The sequence below is a fragment of the Hyalella azteca genome, unplaced genomic scaffold, assembly GCF_000764305.2.
Source record: "Hyalella azteca isolate HAZT.00-mixed unplaced genomic scaffold, Hazt_2.0.2 contig17983, whole genome shotgun sequence".
NCBI lineage: Eukaryota > Metazoa > Arthropoda > Malacostraca > Amphipoda > Hyalellidae > Hyalella > Hyalella azteca.
Genome location: NW_025947742.1, coordinates 187,260 through 212,425, shown reverse-complemented (window position 1 = coordinate 212,425; position 25,166 = coordinate 187,260). Strand labels below are relative to the sequence as shown.

General features: G+C 39.6%; 1 protein-coding gene across 4 annotated transcripts in view; it reads left to right on the top strand.

Moving 5' to 3' along the window:
- Window positions 1–25,166, top strand: part of LOC108666958 (protein Shroom2) — a 240,489-nt gene that overhangs the window by 34,023 nt on the left and 181,300 nt on the right. Inside the window, exons 1-2 of one of the 4 annotated variants that reach the window (XM_018153933.2) lie at window positions 10,369–11,533; window positions 21,637–22,407. The exons of 1 other annotated variant lie outside the window; for it this stretch is intronic. In XM_018153933.2, the coding sequence (XP_018009422.1) occupies window positions 10,515–11,533; window positions 21,637–22,407 (1,790 nt within the window). In that variant the 5' untranslated portion in view covers window positions 10,369–10,514. Of the gene's footprint in view, window positions 1–10,368; window positions 11,534–21,636; window positions 22,408–25,166 lie in introns of those variants that run through there. 2 more of the 4 variants (XM_047885465.1, XM_047885464.1) reach the window with 2 other exon arrangements.

The following is a 25,166-nucleotide window of genomic DNA, read 5'->3' as shown; positions in this document are numbered from 1 at the left end:
ACTATGAAATTTACAGATTGTAAAACTAATTTCTTAGAAAGGGTTTCGAATGCAACGGCTTTTGCTATCAACGTCAACTTCCAAACATATTTTAATGACATTTTGAGTGGTAATTTTTTCCACGAGGCAATTGATCTGGATTGAACTTGCCCAAGACCAGTAGTATAATCTAATATTGAGCACTATAAATTAGCATCTTGTATTGGTCGGTCGGGGTCTCAAGTCGTTATTTTCATTGACAGCTCTTTCGTTTATGCGTGATCGGAATGAACGCTTCCGGGAGTGCGCGCTTCGACATTTAAAAGGCTGCGGCTGAGATCGGAGGTCTCCTGATGTAGTGCGAGATAGTTGATGTTTTTACGAGGTACTGTCTCTAGGGCAGCTGCTTTGTATAGCACTTCTTTGTCTTTATCTCTTGACATTTCCAGGCATCGAGGCGTTTGCATTAGTTTGCATTGTTTGCTGTTGTCTTGATCAAGAGATGGCATGTGGTGTTCAAGCTTCTAAATTAATTCCTTTCCTTAATTATTAGTCTTTGCCTGGCTTGACGTAAGGAATGGATTTTAAAACATCATAACAGATTTACAAGATGAAAAGCGCACAAATGTTTTCGGCTTTTCACGTTTTTGATTTGTGTTCTTTTCACTGTCTGATCTTGGGAATTTTATCTGTAACATTCATTTTATCCATTAATATGCTGACCTAATTTAAGTGGGATAAATCAGAGGTCATATTGTACATTAACCACTTGACGGTGCGTTTTAGCCGCCTACGACGTCTTTGCACTACGTGGATATACATTTTTCTCTGTGTCATCCGTGGTGGAATGAATGTCAAGGAATGAATCACTTCAACGTTTTCATTCATACAATTGCTTAAGATCCACCAGCCTGGGATGAGAAGATAAGGACAGTTGGTCTCGGTGGGTACATTCGGTGAAAGTTACTAATTTTGATGTGTTGTGTTGGTGGCCGCGGATCCATGCAGCGTCTGCTCTGGTGACCTGAACACTGAATGTACGAGCCTTGAAATCGACGTCGCCACACCTGCATCAGAACCTCCACTTAAAACGAAAATTCTTGCGGGTATTCGATTTTTTTATGTTAGTGGAATGATGGCGTTGGCTGCGTATTTGCATTTTCACCTTGTGAAAGTATTTATTCAATTAATTTCTCAAAACAAAGTTTTTAAAATCCCGTCAATTCAAATATTTTCCGTTGTGAAATATTTCAATATTCATTACCTTTGTATTTTGTTGCGGGTTCAATAAGTGACCTGTTATTGAACTTAAAATGACGGTCTTGTTTAATTTTGTATCTTTGGCCCTGACTCCCTCGCAAAGCTCTGAAAATCAATCAGACTTTTTTGAGAAGTCGATGTTGTGCTCGCTCATTTCCGTCATTTGAGTTATTGTGAAATTAGAGCAGAAGCATTTAGTCTCGCTGTCTAAATGGCGAATGTTAATCCCTTACCTCTGATCACCTTTACCATAGTGACCTTTGCCCTCGCGTAGTTTCAGATCATCGAGCTCCACGCTTTATTATAATGATCATTTAAACGCTACCCGGGGCTTACATGGCCGCTGCTCTGCCACCGCATGCATAAATCTCTTCGTCGTGTTGTATCAAGGAGCAGATGGTGACCGCTTATTTGTACTTCGGATACTTTAAACCTTCACTAAGAAAGCCACCCGATACAGCCGCTTGTTCCAAATTATTTCCAAGGTAACTGTATGGTTTCTTATAATATATCGTGGCCTTATCATAGTGGCTTATGCTACTTTCTCCATTTTACGCGAAAATTTACTCCCTTGATGAAATAAATATTTATCATTATTGAAAATTGTAGAGAGGCAACTGTTATGATACAAGATCTCATTGACTCCATGAACATTATTTCAGACCGTTTCTGACATGCCCGGCTATAGTTTCTGTATCCTCGATTGAAATGTTACTAGCGAGACTCGCGTAGTTAGTCGCGTATAATAAACTACGCAAGACTCGAGTAGTTAGTCGCGTATAATGCGTAGCTGGCTAGGTGTTAATCAAATCAAATAGAATGTCCATCTATCGAATCGATATTTCGTAATTTGCTCTTTTATATAAGCGTTTGAGACGAATCATCACATGCCTAATGAATTCATGAGGTTATGAGGTTATTTTCTGGCGCGCCGACGGCCAGTCTTGCTATTTTTATCGACTTCATAAAAGTAAGAGCGGCTGAGAGATCGTGTGATCGGACGTCGGCCTGATATCGCCGTTTTTGCTACTTGGAACCCTGCTGAGAAATGCATTGGAATTAAACTAGCGAATCTACATCAGCATATTCCATTTGGGTCAAGTTCTGTATTAGATGAACAAAATATATAACGTATTATCTGATTTAAAAGTGAATGCAATATTAATTTATTGATTCTGATATCTTCGGTCTTCGTGAAGATATTATTTGTGAGTTCTAAAGCCACAATTATATATGGGACTCAATAGCTATACGGCACTCCATACTCGTGACGTTGTTGATCTTGCGAGCCACATTTGGCACAAGCTTGTCACGTTCACTAGCACCAGCTGTCAAAAATTCTTGTGACGATTCTGCCCCATCGCAGATGAGTTCTCCATATCAGCAACAAAACATTCGCTTACTCTGGGAAAAATTTTCACGTAAATCTTCATTCCATGGCCTTCGCTTGCGTAGTGACTTGTGACAGAGTCTCTAAATCTTATCTTCGTGCAACACGGTACGCTTGGTTTCCTAACTTCACGGCATCGACGTCGTAGCCAAATTTCTCACGATTTATACTGCCGTCAGGGTTGCATGAACTTCAGCGTTGCTCCGACCGGTTATTTTTATGGGGACTTTAAATCTCGGCCTGGCTATGCTTGGCCTGCCCAAGAAGCGTTGAGCTTGACCACGACTTCTGTTCTTGGGCAGAAAATTATTGGTCGCTCGTTTGCTTTGAGGCACTGCACTTGCCAGGCCCTTGAATTTCAGTGCGAGCATCACGAGCTACTGCAATTTCTGCCTTCATTTTCGCTGATGTTTCTCAATTGGTATGCAATGAAGGCTCATTTTCTTTGACACGTCGTGTTTGGAGCAAGAGTTTTTGTCCATTTCAGTCAATTAGGAATCTATCGTAAAGAAATCATCGGTAATTTTTTGCCTTTACATGTTATTCAAAACAGGCAGTGATTGTAAATTTTTTTCCAATGATTGTAAATTTTATTTCAAGTGACCTTATTCATAAACAGTTCAGCTTGACTTCACCTTATATGCGATTTAGTTGCACTTACTCCTTAAGTTAGAGCGATTGGATAGGCAAAAAATGTTTACGAAGTTTCATTATAGTTTTACCCATTGCATACTTTAGAAAAGAAAATTTTACGTTATTTATAATTATTCATTTTCATCTCCTTCGAAATGGAGACTGACCTGAAGCTTGAACCAGAGATGATGTACCAATATTACCGATAGTTGTACATTTGAATATTTGATATATTATCTATATTATAACAAGACCTTAGTTAAGAAGCGCTTCCTATACCACCAAAATAAGTTCTCCAAATTGACGACTATAGGTTATAATTGCGCAGATCTATGTTCTCATTACAAATATTTGTCGAAGCGGCTCTCGACGCATTGGGTGTATGAAAAGAACAACTTTATATCACGTCACACGAAAAAAATTAAACAAAATGCCCTTTCATGCGAATGTAATGTTTTATGCATGCGATAAATCGCACATTCTTTGGAAATGGCTACAAAACCTGTTATATTTATTTGGCGCCGCCTTCTTCGATGCTATTTGCCCCATGGCTTGCTATTTGCAAATATATTTGTCTCTCCTATACGTTTTGTGCAGCCAGTTTAGAAAAGAATCTAATCAGAATAACCTATGAGAAATTGCCATTCTTTTCGTTCTTTTGTATGAAATTTAATAAAATAATTAATTTTTCGCGCAAATTTCTCTAGTTCGCACATATTCCGTGGCGATGGCTTGAATTATCATCCTCCTTTTTATTTCTCACGCTCATGTGCAGTAGTTATTCAGTGCTTTTCAAAGCAATTTATGCTCTGGCAATTTTCCAGTCTCCTTCGTGGCCTTGGCAGGCGTCAGGTGTTTGACTGGAGTTCAGTTTCCTCTGGGGCTCGTAAATTCTGCTCCATAGCCTGATCAAGAAGGAGATTTGCAGCAGCGAGACGCAACTCTTTTGATGCATCTATCTCATTTTCGTTATCAGAGCTCTGGCCAGGAATAGCATGGAGTGGCATGGCATTTATATCCAGGGTAGCCATAATTTCAAAAAAGTTTCAAGCTTAATTTCTGCGGCTCGAGTGGTCTTCCATTGTGATATAGTCGCGACCGTTCTTCCGATGATAAATTTAACGACACAGCTCCTTTTATTAGACACAAAATCAACTTTCTAACTATATCTTGAGGAGGAGAGTTTTAATTTCGATCTATATCTGTCACTTGTTGCTTCTATTGGTAATTTTCTTCACTGCAGGTATTGAACGTTCGATGAACAAGTCATTCGTATTGATCTAAGTCGCCACTATCCTGGAAAATAAGATGTTATATATACGAAGGGCCGTACTAAAAATGTCGATTAATATGCATTGGTGATCTTGCATAGCATTGTGTTGGGTGTTACTAATAGGAAAGTGTTCTAGATTTGTTTGGCTCTTTTTCATTATTATTGTTTCGTGATCTCGTTGTTCACGTGTGACGACATAATTGTGTCTAAGCTAACATGAAGGTTCCTGAGTGCTTGGTTGCTGAGCTTTATTTTTGCCGGCATTGCATGAGAGTGTCACAAGCAGTTTATTTAATGTTTGTTTTCTTGCGTAAGGCAAACGATGAATCATTCTGAGCGGCTTCATTAGCTTCCAACATTTAATGTAAAAGTTTGATGAATTATTTTATTGATGCGAGGTAGGATTCACTTCATTCTAATGCCATTTAATTTCGATTTACCTTATAATGTTCATTCAGTATTATATACAATCAGAATGATTCGAACATTTAGGGCATCTAAGCAAGCAGCCATGTAAAAGCAATGAATTTCAAGTAACTGTTGTCGTACTTTCTCTTTCATCATCCCTTGAAGTTTGTTCCTGTAAATTGTGTTGCTCGAGGTGAGGCGCATGAGTTTGGAGCCTGGAATGTAGTTCGAGCTATCGTATGGACACGCATCCAGAATACATCTTCCAACTCGTAATATAAGAATGCTTTGTTCTAAATAACTGTAGTGGCTGTAAAATCGGTTTTCTAAGCCCTTCACCGTCATTAAGGATCAATAGTTTACTTCTACAATACATTTCTCATATAAATAATGAATAAGGTAGACGTAGATGCATTGCTAACGAAGCGAGTGGGTGAGCTTATGCAAATCGATGAGCGGTTCAAATATATTTACAAGCTGGAACACGAATCTGCCTGGTCGGTAATAAATCAGTAAGCGGTAATAGGAGGCTACTTAGGGAGCGAGTATGGAAAACGGTGAACGGTGCCACGGGAAGCCCTATGGAGCTTGTGGAAGTTGGAGCGGGGGGTGTGGCCTCAGGAGGTCATGGGTCGCGGTCACATTCGCGTGTGGAATTGAGGGGGGTTAGTGTTCCATTGAGGGGGGGGGAGCGAGTGTTCCTACAGAATGAGGAGGAAAGGGGAGGAATGGGGGCATAGCTGCGGGGAGGAGAAGTGGGGGTTTAATGGTGAAAGTGTTTCATCGCGCATCCCAAAATGGACATCTTACATCCCTCACGCTCGGTCGGCGTGAAGTGTCTAAATCTTACGTGTGGTCTGACTGCCGTGACCGTTCATTTCGGAAGCTGGCGCCACATGCCGTGACTTTGGGATGTTTTTACAGTGGCATTAAAGTTTACAATGTAAACTGCCATTATGCCACTACCACCTTGACACATGTTTCATGAGTTGGTTGAATAATTTGTAACTACACATTTTGTCGAGTGAAGAAATGTTACCACGGCGAGTAGGTAAGAGTTAATTGGTTCCACGAAAAATTTGCATTTGAAAGTTATATTTTGGAAAATCGCCGTACTCTGTTCTTATGCAGGCTGAATTTTAAGGATCTTTTCGCAAGAACTTTTCACAGTCATAGATTAACGTTGATCATAGATTAAACGTTGGGTCAGGACGCAAATCTTCCTTGTCTTCCTTCGACTCGTATTGGTTCCGTATTCAACTCCTCCCTTCAATTGAATAGAACTCTGAGCTCAGTCTGTTTATTGGGTTAGTAAAATCGTAAAACTCGTGATGTATACTGTAAGAAATTATCGTCTATAATTGGTCTCAAATGTCGAGGGTTTAGAGTCTGAGAACTCCTTACCTTGGCTGCGCTTATCGTCCTGCGTACTCCGGCTGTGCGCGGCCGTGGGTCCCAGCTTGTGCGGTTTACTTTGGTTGAGGGTAGCTGGTGATAAGAACCCCTCACTGCATGCTTCACGGATAACGTGCTGCTCATTTTTTAAAATTATGTCTTCCCATCTGGCAGTCTTCAAAGTCCGCTCTACGGAATCAACTTTATCTGAATTTCTTATAAGTAACCTAAAGATGAATCGGACTCTGTTGTGTCACGCTAGTCACCTAATTCAGCGTCCTTCATTTCTTCTAATGGCAATATTTGTTCTACACGTCGTTTAGAGAGTGACCGATAATAATTTACAGTGAAGATTATTACTTTAATAATCTTTAAGTATTATTTGAATTAGTTTCGAAAAATTTGAGGTGTTTATTCATTGTAGTTCATATTGTTGCATTTTTTTAGTGGATTCTCGAAATTTTGTTCATTTGCAGGAGTGTAGTTGCCGAGATCCTCAGGGCAAAATTTTTGTTCGTAACTGGAGATAATTTTGTTTTACATTGGCCTCTTCAATGATAATGAAACATTTTGTTTGTTGATCTCTTAAAACTTATTAATTTCAGTTATGTATATTCACGAAAACGTTGGTGTTTCGAGTAATTGCAGACGATCGTCAATCGCGTTGTCGCGTTGTATTTTTAAGCTTCGAACGGTCAAAACATCTCATCATAAGAAGTTGTAAATATTCATATTTTCATTTACCGTCGATTACAGACAAACTCTGTAGTGACTGTAGTCTTGATATTTATTGCGTTTGCACTTAGTACGTTGAGTCAATTCCAAGGCTCGTCGATGCAGTGAGAACAGTAGAGCTTCTATATTGGACGATCGTTTTACTAACAGCAATTGCGTCATAACCAACCTTTGATCGCGTGTTTTATGTCCCTGCGCGTCGAAAAGATGCTTCTAGAATACGCTCGCTGTTCTACAAGTCTGAAATCTTATTGTATCCGTCCCTCCTTTAACGTATAATACAATTTGGGAATGGATTTGGCTGATTGATAGGTTAAACCGTGTGCTTGGGCTCACACGATTTGTGCGATTTTGACCCTTGGGCTTACAATTTGATATTTCTTTTTCTTCTCTTAACACTATTTTTTTCGTTGTTGTTTTCTTGCAACTGAAGGGGCAGCCTATTGGGAAAATCCGCAAATATTCCTAAGTTAAACTTGCCTTTTCTAGCTGAATGCGGAGGCAGAAAGGTAAATTCTTTTGTAGTGATTTTTAGAGCGCAAGCCAGACGCAGTGCAGGCGCTCTTTTCTTAACAATGACGGCTCTGTCGTGAACAGGAAACGTACGCGCGACGGCACCGAGTAACGTCTGCTGCTCCACTTATTGCATGCTGCCTTGTGGGCTCCACTACACGGTCTTATGCTTTTGTGAGCTCCACTACACGGTCTTATGCTACACTTATTGCATGCTGCCGTGTGGGCTCCACTATACGGTCTTATGCTACACTTATTGCATGCTGCCGTGTGGGCTCCACGTACTATACGGTCTTATGCTACACTTATTGCATGCTGCCTTGTGGCCTCCACTACATGGTCTTATGCTACACTTATTGCATGCTGCCGTGTGGGCTCCACTATACGGTCTTATGCTACATTTATTGCATGCTGCCGTGTGGGCTTCACTACGCGGAGTTATGCGCAATAATTTTTATTGGGGCCTAAGAGGCATGATATAATTTTATGCTAGCATTTTTGAGGTTTGCATTTTTCTTGAAACGAGCATCCGAGTAAATACACTTCCAGCTCGTAGGACAAATTTAACTGATTTTGCTTTCAGTTCCCTTAATGTTTCAACCATTCTCTGACTAAATTATCATGATAATGCTTAGGATTTACGTTCTTTTGGCGTACTGCAAAGCATGTTACGAACCATTAATCAAACAGTTACGAATCTTGAATGCCATCGTAACTAATCCCGCAGACATTTGACCGTGCATCCATGTAACAAACCTTTTAAAAAATAATCTAAATATCTCGCTAATCCACATACCTCTGTCGGTGTATGATCACCAAGAATAGCGGAATTTTGGCTGTAATGGGCTTCTGATACGAAATAACTTGAGATACAGAATTAAATTGTCAGTCGCTTTTTCACCAAGACATATGATGGATCATCGGTAGGCTGTGAAATTGAGAATAAACTAGAATCAATTTTTCAAAGTAACTCGACGATGGGAAATGCATAATAATTTCAGCTCCTTTTTGTACCTTCGATTGAACTAATTTAATGAGTACATGTGTCGAGGAATTCTGAAAAAGTTTTCGTTCAAGTTTGGCTAAAGTTAAGTCTCTTTTCTAAAGTAACTTTCACAATAGCGTCGTCTCGTCATGGCAAGTGCAGAGCTATCATGTGATGCGATATCTTCAATTAGTGACGCAGTCAATTAGGTCTTCTTGATAACGTATATTATTCTATCAGTTTTAACAGCGAGATCTCGTATACATTATGAGCTCCAAACTGCGAGTGCCTCTTAATCCTATTAGTCGAGTGTGTGCTTTAAATTGCCTTAACTCACTGCGTTTTAGCGCGCGTCCAATCATTCCCTTATCTGTTGTTGACGTGCAAGGCATTGCAGCGCTCGATCGAGTAGCCGATGTACATGCGATACGCCTCGTCGATATCTTCAATCGCTCTCTCATTTGCGGACCTGCACGACGTCCGAGAACTAATGAAGTGAAGACCTGTTATCCTGCACAAAAATTCGTTCTTCTAAAGTGTAAATTGAAGCAACTTCGTCTTCATAGACGATCGTTTTTCTGCCATGTTTAAAATTAATGTTGTATACACCAACTACGAAAAGACAAATAAAATTTAATATATTTATTGACACTCCACCCCAGCTCGTGCAATAGTGATGTAAAATCAATCGTATGTTGATTGTTGAACTCACGCGTTAACCCCTGCCGTTGCTCGGCATCCAATATAATACCATAGATTTGCTTCATTATTGATTGATTGATTTCCGTGCCTCTTCTGCCATCATATTCATTTTCAAAGTGAAGCCTAGAATTGAAAAAATATAAGTATATAGACAAGTTGCTGAATTTGTGACGGCTTTGAACTAAATTTGAATTAATATTTAATCAGTATTATTCGTCCAACTCTCGTTTCGCGACCCCGCATGGCTCCATTATAGGAAATAACATTTATGGTACATGAGTGCCATATCACGTCACGATAGGCATTGTGGATACGTGTTCGAATAACTATGGTACATATATTTGCAACACGCGAGGATACAAACTCACAAACGATCTATAATATATAAATAATTTTCTACGCAATTATTGCACAAAAAATCTTTATGCATTTGCGAGAGACACTAAAAATGACGATGCTGTAATTTTTTTTGTGTAAACGTAAATTTTTAACATTTGTTCCCTAACCTGAACATTTACGTGTATCATCATGATCATTAGGGTGCAGCGATGTGTCGTGTATTCATGTAGATATCTCTTCACCAGCAAACCTGAGCAAAGTATTTACTGACACATCTTTGCTAGCCAAAATTATAATTTAAGTATAGTATCATTAATATTATAGAACCAAATTATACAGCTATCTTTTGAAAGCAAACCTGTACAAGTAGTTACTAACACTAATTTCTTGTTTCAAGGATTTTATTTTACTAGTGTTATCTATGTTGGAGTGAGATATTCGAAAGCGCCCTTCGCGTGTTTCTTCTTGCGAGTTTTTCAGCACAGCTGTCGCCCTCAAAAATCTCTGTAGGTGTCGCCCTTTCCTGGCTGCTGACCTTTCGCGTGTTGACAGCGCGATGCTTTGAATTCCATTGCGGCCTCACAAGTGCCCTCTTGGTTGGTTTAGACTACATTGCTGATGCCGCTTCATGTTTGCACGTGAATCATTGGCTTTGTATTTCTCTCCGTTTCTTTCAGACGCATCAGTTAGCAGTATTGATTCCTGAGCAATAACCCAATCTGAATTCTTTAGCTATGATTTTTTGTGTTATTCTGCCGAGCGGCATGAAAGATCGCATAAGAGATTGTATATGTATCCGCTTTAGAAATTATCTTGCTTTTGAGCTAAGTTAGCTGTTCTACATCTGATCGTGGTTACATAAATAAGTGTGTTTGCCCGAAGCCCCCACAAAAGTTGTGAAAATGTCAGTGCCATCACAGGAGTCTGCAGGGCATCGGATATCTGACCTCAGGGCCGTGCCGCAAACAACGTACAAATTGGAGCTGAGAAAAAGTGAGTCTAAAACACAATCTGTGTACAGGAAGAACAGTCAGAAACGCCGTTCTCCCAGTTTTCGAACTCCGTGCGAGCGAGAAATGCTCAAAAGCTTGAGAACCAAGAAGAGTTCGCTCTATTCGTCCACTCCAGAACTTGGTCCTGAAGCTATTGGTAAGCCATCAACTGATGGATTCTCAGGTCGAATGAATGTGCGGCAATTAGTGAAGAACTTTGAAACAGTTAGTTCAAGTATTAACGAACCTTTTTCAAGTGATCGCCTGAATGTTGCAGATTTTAGAAATAAGGCATTTGCCTCAAGGCTTAATCCTTCTGCCACGCCATCTCGTTCATCGTCCATGAGATCCTCATGCCTAAGCAATTCGTTCGACACCGGCTTCGGCTCAGATTTGAGCACAGTTGATTTCGAAAATTCGGTAGATTTCGTCAATACTGGCGATGTTCACTCAGAAGTTTTTGAATCTTCTACTAGTTTGCGTCTCTTACCTACCACATCTTCTTCTCTGTACAACTATCATCAAGACAATCCTCTGTACGGATCGCTTCCTCGTATCAAACCTGGGGCGAGGTCGAGAGCCAGCATCACAAAATATATGGCAGATACTAGTCGGTTTCTCTTGAAGAGAACTCTTAGCGTCAACAACGGAGAGATGTACGAGTGTATTGAGTTTTCCGATAATGGGAACTGTTCCCGTTCGACGGTTGATACTCCAGTCTGCGCAGAAATTATTCAAGGGAAGCCCATGGTTGCCAGCAGAGCAGAAGTGGTCAGTGTTCGTCGACTAGTGAAGGGCTTTGCTACCCCTGTGGATAAGGTAGCTCTTCCAGACATGGACGATTCTTGCCAAGAGTCTCAGGATGCGTCTACCTCGGCGGCGCCCTCGAACGGCACTTACAGTGCCCGATGGGTGCACCTTGATGACCTGTAAGTATAGCTGATGCGTATTCAATGTTAACAAATATATGAGTACATGAATGCTGTCTTTTGCAGATGTTGTTTCGTTGATCGCCGTTCAATGTTCTGTTTTTATTGACATTTTTTATGTTCGATTTGAAATATCAATTTGTTCGATTTAACCAAAATATTTGTTTTAGGTTCGTGACAATTTCAATTTATTTCATAGCCTTTTAAAAGCTGAATACCAACAGGGGAATTTTTTCTATTTACCTCGCCTTAGTCGATGCCTTGCATTGAATATCCGTCGCGAATTATTTTAATATATTTTTTTCTATGACTATATCTGGTGATCAGTCGTTTGTTCCATATCGCGATCTCACGATCAATACATATGTTGCACGTCTTGATTTTACGATCTGTCCTTTTCCATATCGTGATATCACGATCTGTCCTTTTCCATATCGCAATCTCACGATTTGTCCTAAGTTTCATATCTTGATCTCACGATCGTTCTTTTATTACATTTTCGGTGAAATTTTCATGGGAAATTGCAATCTGTCTAGACAAATTTTCGTTTGTATCGGCTCTCATGCTATTATGTTATTGCCTTTGCTGTTATGCTATTACGTTATTGCCTCTGCTGTTATGCTATTACGTTATTGCATTTGCTGTTATGCTATTACGTTATTGCCTTTGCTGTTATGCTATTGCGTTATTGCCTCTGCTGTTGCTATTACGTTATTGCCTTTGCTGTCATGCTATTACGTTATTGCCTTTGCTGTCATGCTATTACGTTATTGCCTCTGCTGTCATTCTATTACGTACGTTATTGATTTTGCTTCCATGCTATTTTTTTATTGCCGTTGATCCATATCGAGAAATCACGATATAGGACAAAAGTACGGATCGTGAGATCGCGTCATGGAGCAGGAAAGATCGCCATGGATTGCTGTAGTTTTGTCGCCATTGCTGTCGTACAGGCGATATTATTGTCAAATTATTGCTAGTAATTACTGCCCTGCAATTGCTACTGCCACTTGTTAAATTCAATTTTATTCAAAACATAGTTCGAAGCTCCGAAAATTTAACTCCTTAATCATATTCATGTCACATGTGCGGCACTCCGTATTTCCGAGCGTTTATTATTTTGAGATGAATAACGCAATTCTAATCGTTCAATCGCTGCTCATCAGCTCTTTTTGTGACCAGTACTTCTTGGAACGAGAGGAGTTGCGGCGAGGACGTTTGTGAGATATTCACAATGCTAGATCTGCTGGAGATGATGGAAATTGACTGAACCTGACCAAGGAACGTAAACTTGTTAATGGCATTGAGAGTAGCAAGCCTTGATGTGATCCATGCCTGGCTGGTTATTGAGGCTCTCCTTTTGTCCTTTATTCGCAAGTTCCTTCATTTCGAGACGTGATCTTCTTTGAAAAATTTCTCTAAAGATTTTTGAAAAATGTGCCGAAATGTCAAACTTGTTAATTTGCTAACGTGTACTGGCGGATATGACAAATAATGCATGTAATCTAAATTTTTTTGTTGATAAATTTATCGATTAATGCAAGATGTGAACTACCTTCAACATTCCATATTATCCTGTTCGTCATGCTTGGATATTTCAGCATTAATAAAACGCATTTTCATTTATTTGTCGTTTGGCTATATTTAAATATTCTCTATTGAGAAATTTGATCGATGCATGTTCGCGAATATTATTAATACATTTTAAATAATTTTTTGCGTTTAATATTATAGCAATTTAAGGCACTTAAGTTTTCATACTCCACACCTTTGCAACGAAGATCTCCGCCTCCTAGTCCAGCGCCTCGTCTATTTGTATTACTTTTGAACACATATTGGCTGCGAGCTCATAATGTGGTGCCGGCATCTCAAACTGAAGCAAGGCTGCGTATTTTAGTGGATAACAATCTCTATTGTGTTGTTTAACGAGCCACTCCTGCACCAGATGATGATGGAAGACGGTTCCGATATTTCTCTACACTAGACGATGGAGTCTTTATAACGAGCTTCTATAGCTCCTGCTTGCGCTTCTCGGAATCTCCTCCACGAGTCATGCAGCGCTGCAGCCAAACATCTCTGGCTCTGTGAAGGCATCACGATCGCTGAATTCGAATCATTCTAATGGCAAACAACATTTGAAAATGTCTGAAGAAATGCCTCGGACTGCAACAATTAATGCATTTTTTACTGTTCTGCGTTTACGTTCATCATGAATGTGTAATTTTGACCCTGTTAGACTGATATTTATTTAATATTTTCCTTTAATTAATGAACTTCACATTCAAATTATGCCTCCTCGCAAGCAAGACTCGTCTAGCAAGTGCTCTGATGATCCCTGCTCAGCCATCACGCGTAGGTCTTTGATAGCAGCCACAGTCGGGGGGACTCATTTGCGTGTCGTGCTCATGTGATGTCTCTCAAACATGCCAAACCCACAACCAATCGATATTCAAGAGCTGCTCAGCGTTCCGATGATCTTGCAAGAACCCGAGTCCATTATTGATTGAAATGCTTCCATGCTTGAAAGAGTTCCGGTATGCTGACCGATCATGTAGTCGACTTGATGAAGTGGATGTCGTAACGTCCAGACAAAGTAACTGAGTGAACCATCATATACTTTCACTATCTACTTGCATTGCGATTTGTAGTTTGAGATTTGAATGGTTTGCCTGTGCCGATCATCTAGGTAAAGGCGCCAAATATTGATGTATCAGCTTATAATTCTGCCTGCCTATTCATCCAATTTAGCCAGTTCTTCAACAATCGCAATGCTCAGATATGTTAGAATTTACTGGACAACGGATACCGTACAATAGGTTCAGTTACGTGAAAGCGTATCCTCTTTTAAATGCGACTCGTCTAAACATCAGTATGAGTGAGGTGAGGAAAGTGTCATGAAAACGTTTAAAATTGCTTAAGACTAGCCCATCATTTTGCGAATCATTTCATCACTGGATTCATAAATTTCTGAATATATTCTTTGGAAACCGAAAGACAATCGAGACTAATTCAATTCCAGTGTTTATGGGAAGAAGAAATAAGAAATGGAAATTATGAATTGGCTCATAATTGTTGACATTTATATTCGTCATAAAAATTTGTAGAATGTTTTTCATTTCTCAAATATTGTTGGGGTATGTCGTAAGTTCACATACCAGAGGTAGCATAATTCAAACCCATTCTTGTGCAGTATTTATGATAGTCGAGGTGCAGGTGTGACGGTTACGCTGCTCACCTTAGCAGCAGCGGCATGCTTGCTTATATACTTGCTTGCGAGGGCCTTTGTCCATGAAGGTGAATGATATTACAGCGAGTTCATGTATACAACTATTCTGAGTTGGCCCTCTGCTTGTCAGGAATCAAGGAGTGCCTGCCCTACTTGCATATGTTCCATCGCTGCACTGCCTGCCTCTCACTGAATAGTTCAAAGCTTTTAGCTGTTAGTATTGCACCCAATTTACTATTTCTTTGGTGTATTTACACGCTGTTCAGTCGAAGTATTATGGCAAGTGATTCATCATTTATTCAACGAAAGATCATGGGAAGTAAACAATTTTTTTAAATGGCCACTATGCATTAACTTTTACGGTTTTAATTGGACAATTAAGTCGTTTTACTTACAATTATTGAGTTAATTTTGGTTTGTTTATTTTCTTCAATCTTATGACTGTGAACGTATCTTAATCTATATAAGCAAGTTAGTAGCTCAGTCATAACATCAATTCTACAATTTATTTTGTATCTTTTAATTTTCTTGCTGAACCATTTGAAGAATAATAGCCAGCTCCTTACTGCAATTAATAACAATCAACTTCATCCTACTGAGTGCATTTTTTTTCCAGAAATGTGAAATTGAAATCTCCTCCAGTCTCCGACTGTAATTCCATAACGATAGTTTTTTGGTTAGCCTGTGCAGCGGCAGGTCCATGTAGTGCATGAAATTCGTTATAATTTATGTCTATTTTTTCACGCCACTCATTTCGTATTTTTGAGCGTGTCTGCTGCGTATGCGGCTTGTTTCACTGATTGCTACCTAGACCTCGCATCAGCAATCTTTTCCCCCACGGTCTCGCGTAACACAAGACCTACGGTCTCGCATAACACAAGACCCACGGTCTCGCGTAACACAAGACCCACGGTCTCGCGTAACACACCAAACCCACGGTCTCGCGTAACACAAGACCCACGGTTTCGCGTAACACAAGACCCACGGTCTCGCGTAACACAAGACCCACGGTCTCGCGTAACACAAGACCCACGGTCTCGCGTAACGCCAAACCCTCAGTCTCGCGTAACACCAAACCCACGGTCTCGCGTCACACAAGACCCACGGTTTCGCGTAACACCAAACCCACGGTCTCGCGTAACACAAGACCCACGGTCTCGCGTAGCACAAGACTCACGGTCTCGCGTAACACAATACTGTGTCAAAATGTGGTCAAGTCCCTCACACTTGCTAGTGATGTTTTATTGAAATCTTTGTATCACGCGTTCTTAATTATTAGAAGCCTCCTACTCTTTTCATGATTTATTGAAATGTTGCAACCGATACGCGTTTCAACTCGTGTATGAATAATGACACATCCGTTTAAAAGATTTGTGAATGTATTATTATGTATGAAAACATGCATATTGCTCGTGAACCATCAACCAGAGGAATCGAGTAAGCCGTTACTTTGTAACGTTGCAAAATGTCGTCATCATATTAGGTCATCGACGAAGCTATTTTTCCACATTTGCCTGAACTAAACCGTCTTCATGGTGGCATAAGAGCCTTTCACTTTCGTTTGGGTATCTCGGCTCGCATTGCAAGGCGAGTCGTTGTTAGTGATAATATTCACTGACCTCGATCACTATCGACTCTCCATTGACTTATTTATCTGATGGTACGGGCCTTTGTGTTGTTCTAATACCGGTGCAAATTCCTGGCCTTATCGTTTGACTCATTAACAGCTGCAGCTCCTTGTCCATCTTTAGTTCTGGATTAGGATTGAGGAAAGCCTTTCGCTGACCGCTTGAGGGCGGCTAATTTTACTTAAACTTCAAACAAAGACTTGTCAGTTATCTTATCAAGTATCAACTGGACTACTTATTTCGGTTGAGTGGAGCAAACAGGTCCAATTTTTAGTTGCCCATTCACTATGTGCTCCAGACTGAAAGCTCACTATCTCGGATTTATTAGCAGCAAGCATAAAGACGATATCGAAAAAAACGTGAGATACCTGTCTCAAGTCGAGACCTAGCTGTGTCTCAAGTCGAGACCTAGCTGTGTCTCAAGTCGAGACCTAGCTGTGTCTCAAGTCGAGACCTAGCTTCGTATCAAGTCGAGACCTAGCTTCGTCTCAAGTCGAGACCTAGCTGCGTCTCAAGTCGAGACCTAGCTGCGTCTCAAGTCGAGACCTTATACTGTGTCTCAAGTCGAGACCTAGCTGCGTCTCAAGTCGAGACTTTATACTGTGTCTCAAGTCGAGACCTTGCTGCGTCTCAAGTCGAGACCTAGCTGTGTCTCAAGTCGAAACCAGTGTCTCAAGTCGTAACCTGTGTCTCAAGTCGTAACCTGTGTCTCAAGTCGTAACCTGTGTCTCAAGTCGTAACCTGTGTCTCAAGTCGTAACCTGTGTCTCAAGTCGAGACTTGTGTCTCAAGCCGAGACCTGTGTCTCAAGGTGAGATCAGTGTCTCAAGTCGAGACCTGTGTCTCAAGTCGTAACCTGTGTCTCAAGCCGAGACTTGTGTCTCAAGCCGAGACTTGTGTCTCAAGTCGAGGCCAGTGTCTCAAGGTGAGATCAGTGTCTCAAGTCGAGACCTGTGTCTCAAGTCGTAACCTGTGTCTCAAGTCGTAACCAGTGTCTCAAGTCGTAACCTGTGTCTCAAGTCGTAACCTGTGTCTCAAGGCGAGACCTTTGTCTCAAGGCGAGACCAGTGTCTAGTCGAGACCTGTGTCTCAAAACGAAATCTGTGTCTCAAGACGTAACCTGTGTCTCAAGGCGAGACCAGTGTCTCAAGTCGAGACCAGTGTCTCAAGTCGAGACCTGTGCCTCAAGTCGAGACCTGTGTCACAAGTCGTAATCTGTGTCTCAAGTCGTAACCTGTGTCTCAAGGCGAGACCTTTGTCTCAAGGCGAGACCAGTGTCTCTAGTCGAGACCTGTGTCTCAAAACGAAATCTGTGTCTCAAGACGGAATCTGTGTCTCAAGGCGAGACCAGTGTCTCAAGTCGAGACCAGTGTCTCAAGTCGAGACCTGTGCCTCAAGTCGAGACCTGTGTCTCAAGTCGAGACCTGTGTCTCAAGTCGAGACCTGTGTCTCAAGTCGAGACCTGTGTCTCAAGTTGAGACCTGTGTCTCGAGTCGAGACCTGTGTCATTTCGTACCAGTCCGTGTCCTTTGACAACGCATACCTGTTTTTTCAATTATTATGAACTATGTTTTCTGAGTTATGATTTGAATTGAAAACCATTGCGGTTAACAGTTTGAAACTTTCGGTAACCAAGCGTGAATACGGAAGAAATTTCTAATTCAATATTAAAAATCACATGTACTCAGGTGGCAAATAAACAACATAATCGATGTGATAGAAATCATTCTTTGCAACAAATTAGACGTTTTTTAATTGTGTTTGCCAGCCTATATACCAGTAAATGTTCAGCTTTCCAGAAATTCTTCGTCGCATTCGATTAGATATTTTTGAGTGGATTTATCTGTTGTAATCCATAAGTGTTATAAATTGAAGACTTTAAAGATCTCCTTGTGCTCCGTTCTAACATTCGCCAGAATATCGCTCTGTGCGATTTGACGAGACCTTGGCAACATTATTATGGTCGGCTCTGATTGGCAGTTATGCACTGCATGGGCGCAATCTTTTTTACAGTCGCCCACGGTTTGTCTTCTGTTATTGCACTTAAATCTGTAAAAAGCGCAAGTGAATCATTTCGTTGACAACCTTACAACAAAGTGCCTTTTTTAGTACGTGTCGCCTCATGGTTAGTAATTTGCTACAGTGTGACAGAATTCCCGATTGAAAAATGATTTTTTATTCGATAAAATATTGCTGACTCATGAAATACTCTCTGAATTTTATTGTGCGAATTCAGCTTGCGAAACAAAATGACTTGTTTAAATTTTTTTATGAATGGTTGCTGGCCGTTCAATTTTGCTGAAATAAATTCATAAATTGGTAACATTAATGCATCCACATTAGAAAATTCCTAATCAACGGAAAATTTAAACCCACTTAATGTCAATCTTGGGACTGTTATCTCCCTCTTTTACCATCTGAAATTTACTTGTGCTGGGCCAAGAAAATTTTTTAATGTAAATCTTGATCGGCAAGTTTTGCTTATGGCTAATGCAATGCATGATTGTGAGAACATAATTACATTTGGTAATTATATATTGGTATAAATTAATTCATTAGCTACGATTTAGAAGAAGCGCAGTAGATTTAACATTTATATTTTCGAAAGCAACAGTAACCATATGTTTCTGTCTTTTGCGATGGTGGAATATTTGTGTGTTTAATGCGATTCATTATTAAATAGTGACTGTTAGTCCCTTTCACCGGTGATGCAGAACGATCAAGCAAATGTCCTTCGTTATTAGGACTTGTATTTGAAGTTCATTATTAGCGCCGACATCTGAAACTTGCGTAGACTTGCGTTACGATGTAAATCATGCCTGAGTTACGATGTTAACTATCGTACAACATTGAGAAGCTTATCTCTAATTCGCTATCTAACTGGCGATTGAGGTATCACCCGTGTCTAAATTCGACATTTCGGCCACATTCAACCTTATCTCTCCAGGTTAACGGTCACAGAGTTAATTCAATTTAAGTTAATTAAACTTTTCAATATTCCCACACTAGTTTGTAAAGATAGTAGATCTTGTTGGAAAATTCCAGCGATAAATAGAACAGTCGACAAAAATTATACAGCAAATGCGGAAAATCGTGTGGATGTCGTTGCAGCTTACCAATTTTATACCAAATAAATGAACATGAATTTTTCCTTAATAATAGACTATTAGACTATGACATGTTTCTTATTAGTATCATGCAGCATTATCAGGCTGTGGAAAATGTTTTCAAATATATGTTATTCAAAATTATGTTATTTGAATAAATAATTTTATGGCGACATTGCCGTTTTGACATTAAATTACCATTTCGACTTTTTTTTTAAGTATTCCGTGATAGTTGTAAGCTTCTTCTTTTGACTCTGTTTAAGGATTGAGCGCAGCACAGCCATATACTGCATCTCGATCACAAAGCTCATCATCATATGGCTGAACCATATATTGCCAAGCTGCAGCGAGTTAGCAAGTCTAACGACATGCGGCGCGTTGCAGTGAAATTAACTTCGGCCTTGAATAAAGCTTTATCGTCTCGTTATATTCTGATATTGGTAGTTATCCCAGCAGGGCTCTTGCATGGGATTTTGAGCTAAGTAATTTACTGGGCCATTGCTTGCCTAGAAATTATGGGTGAAGCGAAGGCGCCCAGAAAGCTGGAATGATTTATCTTAGTGAATATTGCACACCGAGACAGTGCGGAGCAGTCTGCACTGTCTTCGTCTTTATGGAAAAAGGGAAAATGTTACTCAATGTTTTTCTTCTTTGATTCGATTTTTCATCGCAGCTTGTTTCACTAACATGCGCAATGCTGGTTAGAAATTTCAAATGGCGAAGCTTCTTCGCCATTCGTCTTCAAATGACGAAGCTTACAACTTGATGGCCTTCCAGTGCAGCCACGAGCAAACTAGTTTATTGAATCGTATGATTTGTTTCAAATGATTTGTTTCATGTGTAGACACCTCATGCGATGATTCCACGACTTAGAAATTAGTTACATTTTGAATCTTATACCGTATAGCCTCGCAACTTCTTATGCATTCAGGGAATTCGGTGTAGAAACCATTGCAGAATTTAAACTCGACTATATCAAGGCTATAGTTTGTCGTTCGGGTTTTTATTCGTTCCTTGCGTGTCCTTTATGACACGCAATGATTTTTGTCTGCAGAAATTATTTATAATTCTTCCTCATTATAATTCTTCTTTGACTGACCCTTCTTGGCAGACATTGCAAGGTTTACAGTTCTTAAACTCGTTTTTTAATTTGTGCTCTCACTGGCTTGAATTAATGGGAGCTGAATTACGGGATCAGTCGAATCTTGTCCCTACATTATTGATTTTCATCAAATTGCTTTCTCAAAAGACATATTTTTGCTATGCTGCGTGGAAACTTTGTCTGTCATACACTGATTGCTCTAGTCTGTTTTATCATGTTATTTTTGTCATCCACTTGCCTCCCGCTTCCTAATTTTTAATGTCACTCTTTTTCAACTTTTCATTGCATTTTTTTCATTTAACTACTCGTCGTCATTGAACTGCGTGAAGATAACGAAAATCATAGATGAGAACCCTTGTAGTTGAACTCAATATTTGGTATTATAAGTAATCTACAGTTTTCGTAGCTCATTTACCGACTTCGCAAGCTGACCAGCCACTTGGAAAAATACAGTTCCATCGCTTCGGGTTAGCCGATGAAACTTTCGTTTTGCAAAGCGGTTGCGATACGCCGTTCATGACGATGTTAATTTTTTTATTCAACTATTGAGCAGCGATGAGTCGTCGGATGCTCGTATGGAAGGCAGTAGGGTTATGATGGGACATCATTAACTTAGCGCTATACGTATAAAATGCTACAGCGAAGACCAAGTTTCTTACACTTATGATACTTGGTTGTGTGCGTGGTAATCGCATAAGAGTATCACGAAACTTATTAATTCACTGACAAATTTTGTTTGTCAACAATAAGAAATATAATTTTGAATGTTATTTCCATTCAAATCTCGATCATTTCTAAAGCGAAATGAATTGAGCAGTAACATGATATTCTTAATTTTCTCTAAATTCTCGACTACCAATGTATAATTTTTGCTATATGATATAATTTACTGAATTTGCAACGAAGAATATTTCATTGTGTGCAACACTATATGATTGAAAATTCTCTTTTAATTTATTTTAGTATTACAAATTTTCCTTTTAGATGCATCTTGTTTACCATAAGTTTCCCCATGAACTGAAATCCAATTTTTTCTGACAGTAGCAAGGACGCGACCGGCGACGATGATGCCAGCAGTGTCAGCAGCAGCACAAGTACACTCACGAGCCGATCCAGTGACCGCTGTAAACAGAAAAACGGGTCCAAAAAACGGGAAAAACGGCCCGAGCGACGTGACAGCGGCCGTTTCACGTCCGCTGCTAAGCTACTCAGGAATCTGAGTCGAGCTCCTCGCAATGATTCATCGACGACATCTTTAAATCGATCGAACCCTAACTACCATTCCGAAGGCAAAGGATTGAAAAAGAAGAACGCGTGGGCTTCTGAAAGAGAACTCTCTTCGACTTCAGCCTCGAATAAGGAAAGAAGCCACAGTTTTTGCGACAAAGCTGACAGCAAGCGACGGTATTCGACCCAGGAAGATCCCAACACTAACTCCACGGCGGCTCCTGACTTGCGTTCCACAACTTTGCCTTGCAATGCACCACATCAAACTCGTGGCGACTCCACTGCACTGCCCGATTATATTTCAACCGGGCCAATGGATAGGAATTCCGACAGGCTCGGTGAGCGGGACGGCAAGGAGCGACGTTCTATTCGTAAATTAACTAAGGATTCAGGATACGAGACTTCCCCGTACAGTGAACTGAGTGACTACGCTCACCTAGACCAGCTAGTGTCTGAAACAGCAGGGCTGCAAGCCGCTTCTGCTGAAGATTCCGATGACGATGTAACGCTTGCAGCGGACTCTGAACCCACGTCTGACGTGTCACCCTCGTCGTCGCCAGTCGCCAGCACTCCTACTTTGTCAAGGTATGTTTCTCTGCTATACCATTTGTCCATTTAGTTGAACGAAAGTTGAGACATGAATTCAATATGATGAAATTCGAAGCATAAGTTGTGCTGAATTCATGAACTTTTACTACTGGGCGAACCAAAGACGGTTTTAAATTTATTTTCACCGAAAAAACAACAAACAAATCTCAAATCTTGCATATTTTTTCTATTTTTTCGTCGAACTCTTTTAGTGATTCTATATATAGAAGTGATTCAGAATTGTATCATGTATATTCGCTATTCCTCTATTCCATCTCTCTTCGAGGTATTATTTAATATTTTTCATTATCCTTGTATTATCATCACCTTGCATGATAACAGTGATAAGATAATAAACAAAAGCTGTCTCTTATCGTCCGTATTCAGCTGAACGCTGGCGGTGCACTGCAGTGTGAAAGCCGCAATGATTGAAGACGTATTGGCATCTATTATATCTGTTTAAAGTGAACGTGTGAGTTGAAAATTTACATTATTCCCTATTTTATATTTTCTCTTACTTAATGTAGATCAAACGTCACGTTTCTTTAACACTCAAAAAGGCCATAATGTCTTCGATTGAGTCGGTTAAATTTTTGGTCTCCGATTGGAAAAATATTACAATAAGGTGATTGGTAGGTTGGTAGGCTACGCATGGCCTTCGTGTTGATCATGCTCCCCCTTAAATTATTTGAATTGAACAAATAACGTCTATTATCAATTGCTCTCAGCATGATGTGATCAATTTGTGACGAAGATTTACTAAAGAAATTCAATTTTTTAATTGCTACGGACAAGCTCTTGTGTGTCATTCTGGGTCTCATCAGCTTTTGTTTGATATCAAAGACATCGAATTAAGTCGAGTGTTAACAAGTCATGCTACCCACCCGTGCATCGGAAATGTTGAGTAATATTCGTCGTAGGAAGTCAACGGCATCGTTGGCTCCGTTGAACAAGAAGCGTAAACGGTTGTATTCTCTACCACTTGTGGGACCCGTCCTGTGGAGGTAATAATCAGTTGTTTGTTGGCTATATTATTTGACGTTTTTCGTGTGTTAGTTTCGTCTCCTGATATGATTTCCTGCTTTTTCTTACGTTTGTATTGATACTTATGCACGTTTTTTCTTTAAAATATGAAACATCATGATCTAGTATATTAGTATCGATTCATTCGTGAGTGAACTAATAGGTTTTGTTGAACTTCTAACAGTCATAAAAAATTTTTTAGTCAACGCTTATATTGCCTTATCGCATATGAATGAGTGGTCAGAGATTTTGTTGGGCTCTCAGGGACACTGTAACATATCCTACATGAGAGCACAGGATCCTGGTCTCTGAGAGTCATCAGTTATATAATAATTTTATTGCACACATTCTCCAGACAGCATAAACAATTCACGCGCTGGCTAGAAGTGATATTCACCAGTTCCCAAACACCCAACTCTATATTTAATGCTCTACAATCGATGCAGGAGACTTAGGCTTGATTGAGGCTTTAAGAGAATAAGATTAGCAGTAATTTAAAGTTCAACTCGTTGTAAACTATAAATAAATATACAAATGGAATAATATCACATATAAATAATTTCCTCCTATTTACATAGCTTTACCTACTTTTTATAAATTAAGTCGTAACAGCACACAGCGTAACTCCGATAAGGCTTCACACCGCACAAAAATCTTTCAAAGTATACGCCTTCCGCGTTTTCCCGTGCCTAAATTTTAAGCTAAAATGTCAACGAACAAATTCAAATCGATAAAGAAATTTCAAGTATAATTACTAGTGACTCGAAAATTGAGGTTGGAAAATACTCGTGTTCATTTTCCTACTACGGTTAAAATAGACATTTTCATTTGAATATTTCTGAATGGGATTGATGGTATTCAGCTAACTGCACTAGAGATTTAATATATTCAACGTTGCCATGTATTATTCTTTCGCCATTATCTTCTCAATTCCGCGCTGCGGGAAGAGAAAAAACGGCTGGTTTTTTATTTGTATTTGTTACAAATTTGGACGATGACCGTCAAGTCCTCAGCAAGTCCGTCAACTGTAACGTCGTCAATGTTTGCTCTGCTCCAACACTGCGTGTCTTTAATCATCTCCTGTCGGGCCCTTATATTTACAACGCCCTGTGCTGTCAAAGATTATGCATCTTTCCGCAGAGTTAACAGTTCACGACTTTTTAACTTCTCACAGTACACTTGAATTTTAATTATTATTGATGCACTTGAGGTTCTTTAATTTATCGATTTGTAAAAAGCCTACACCTAACCAAGAACTTTAAAGACATTAGTGATATTTAAATTGAGATGGCTTCGGACACAAGAGCTCTTACAGCTTGATCTGTAGTTTTATTTTTTATTAGAGATTTAAACTATCGAAATATGTTACTACCTTGAATACTGATGAAACCCTTTGAAAATTTGCTTATATTATTTGCTTTTTATTCACTTCTGATAGAATTTATTTTCGCTAATTTTACTCCAAATGACAATAGAGCCGATCTTCAAACCTTTTAAATGGAGATGTGGATTTTATCGGGGTTTTATTTTCTTTTAAATTCTTATTAAATTAATTTAAAAGTTACAATAATTTTTCACCACTTTAATATATGAATTAAAAGTATAACAGAAATTTTATAATTCACCCAAGATTTATGGAGCTGGAGAAAAATCGTAATTATATCACCTATGGAGAGAGCCTATCTGCTGGCTTGTTTGCTCTACAAGTTTCATAGTCATCAGGTATAGTGGTA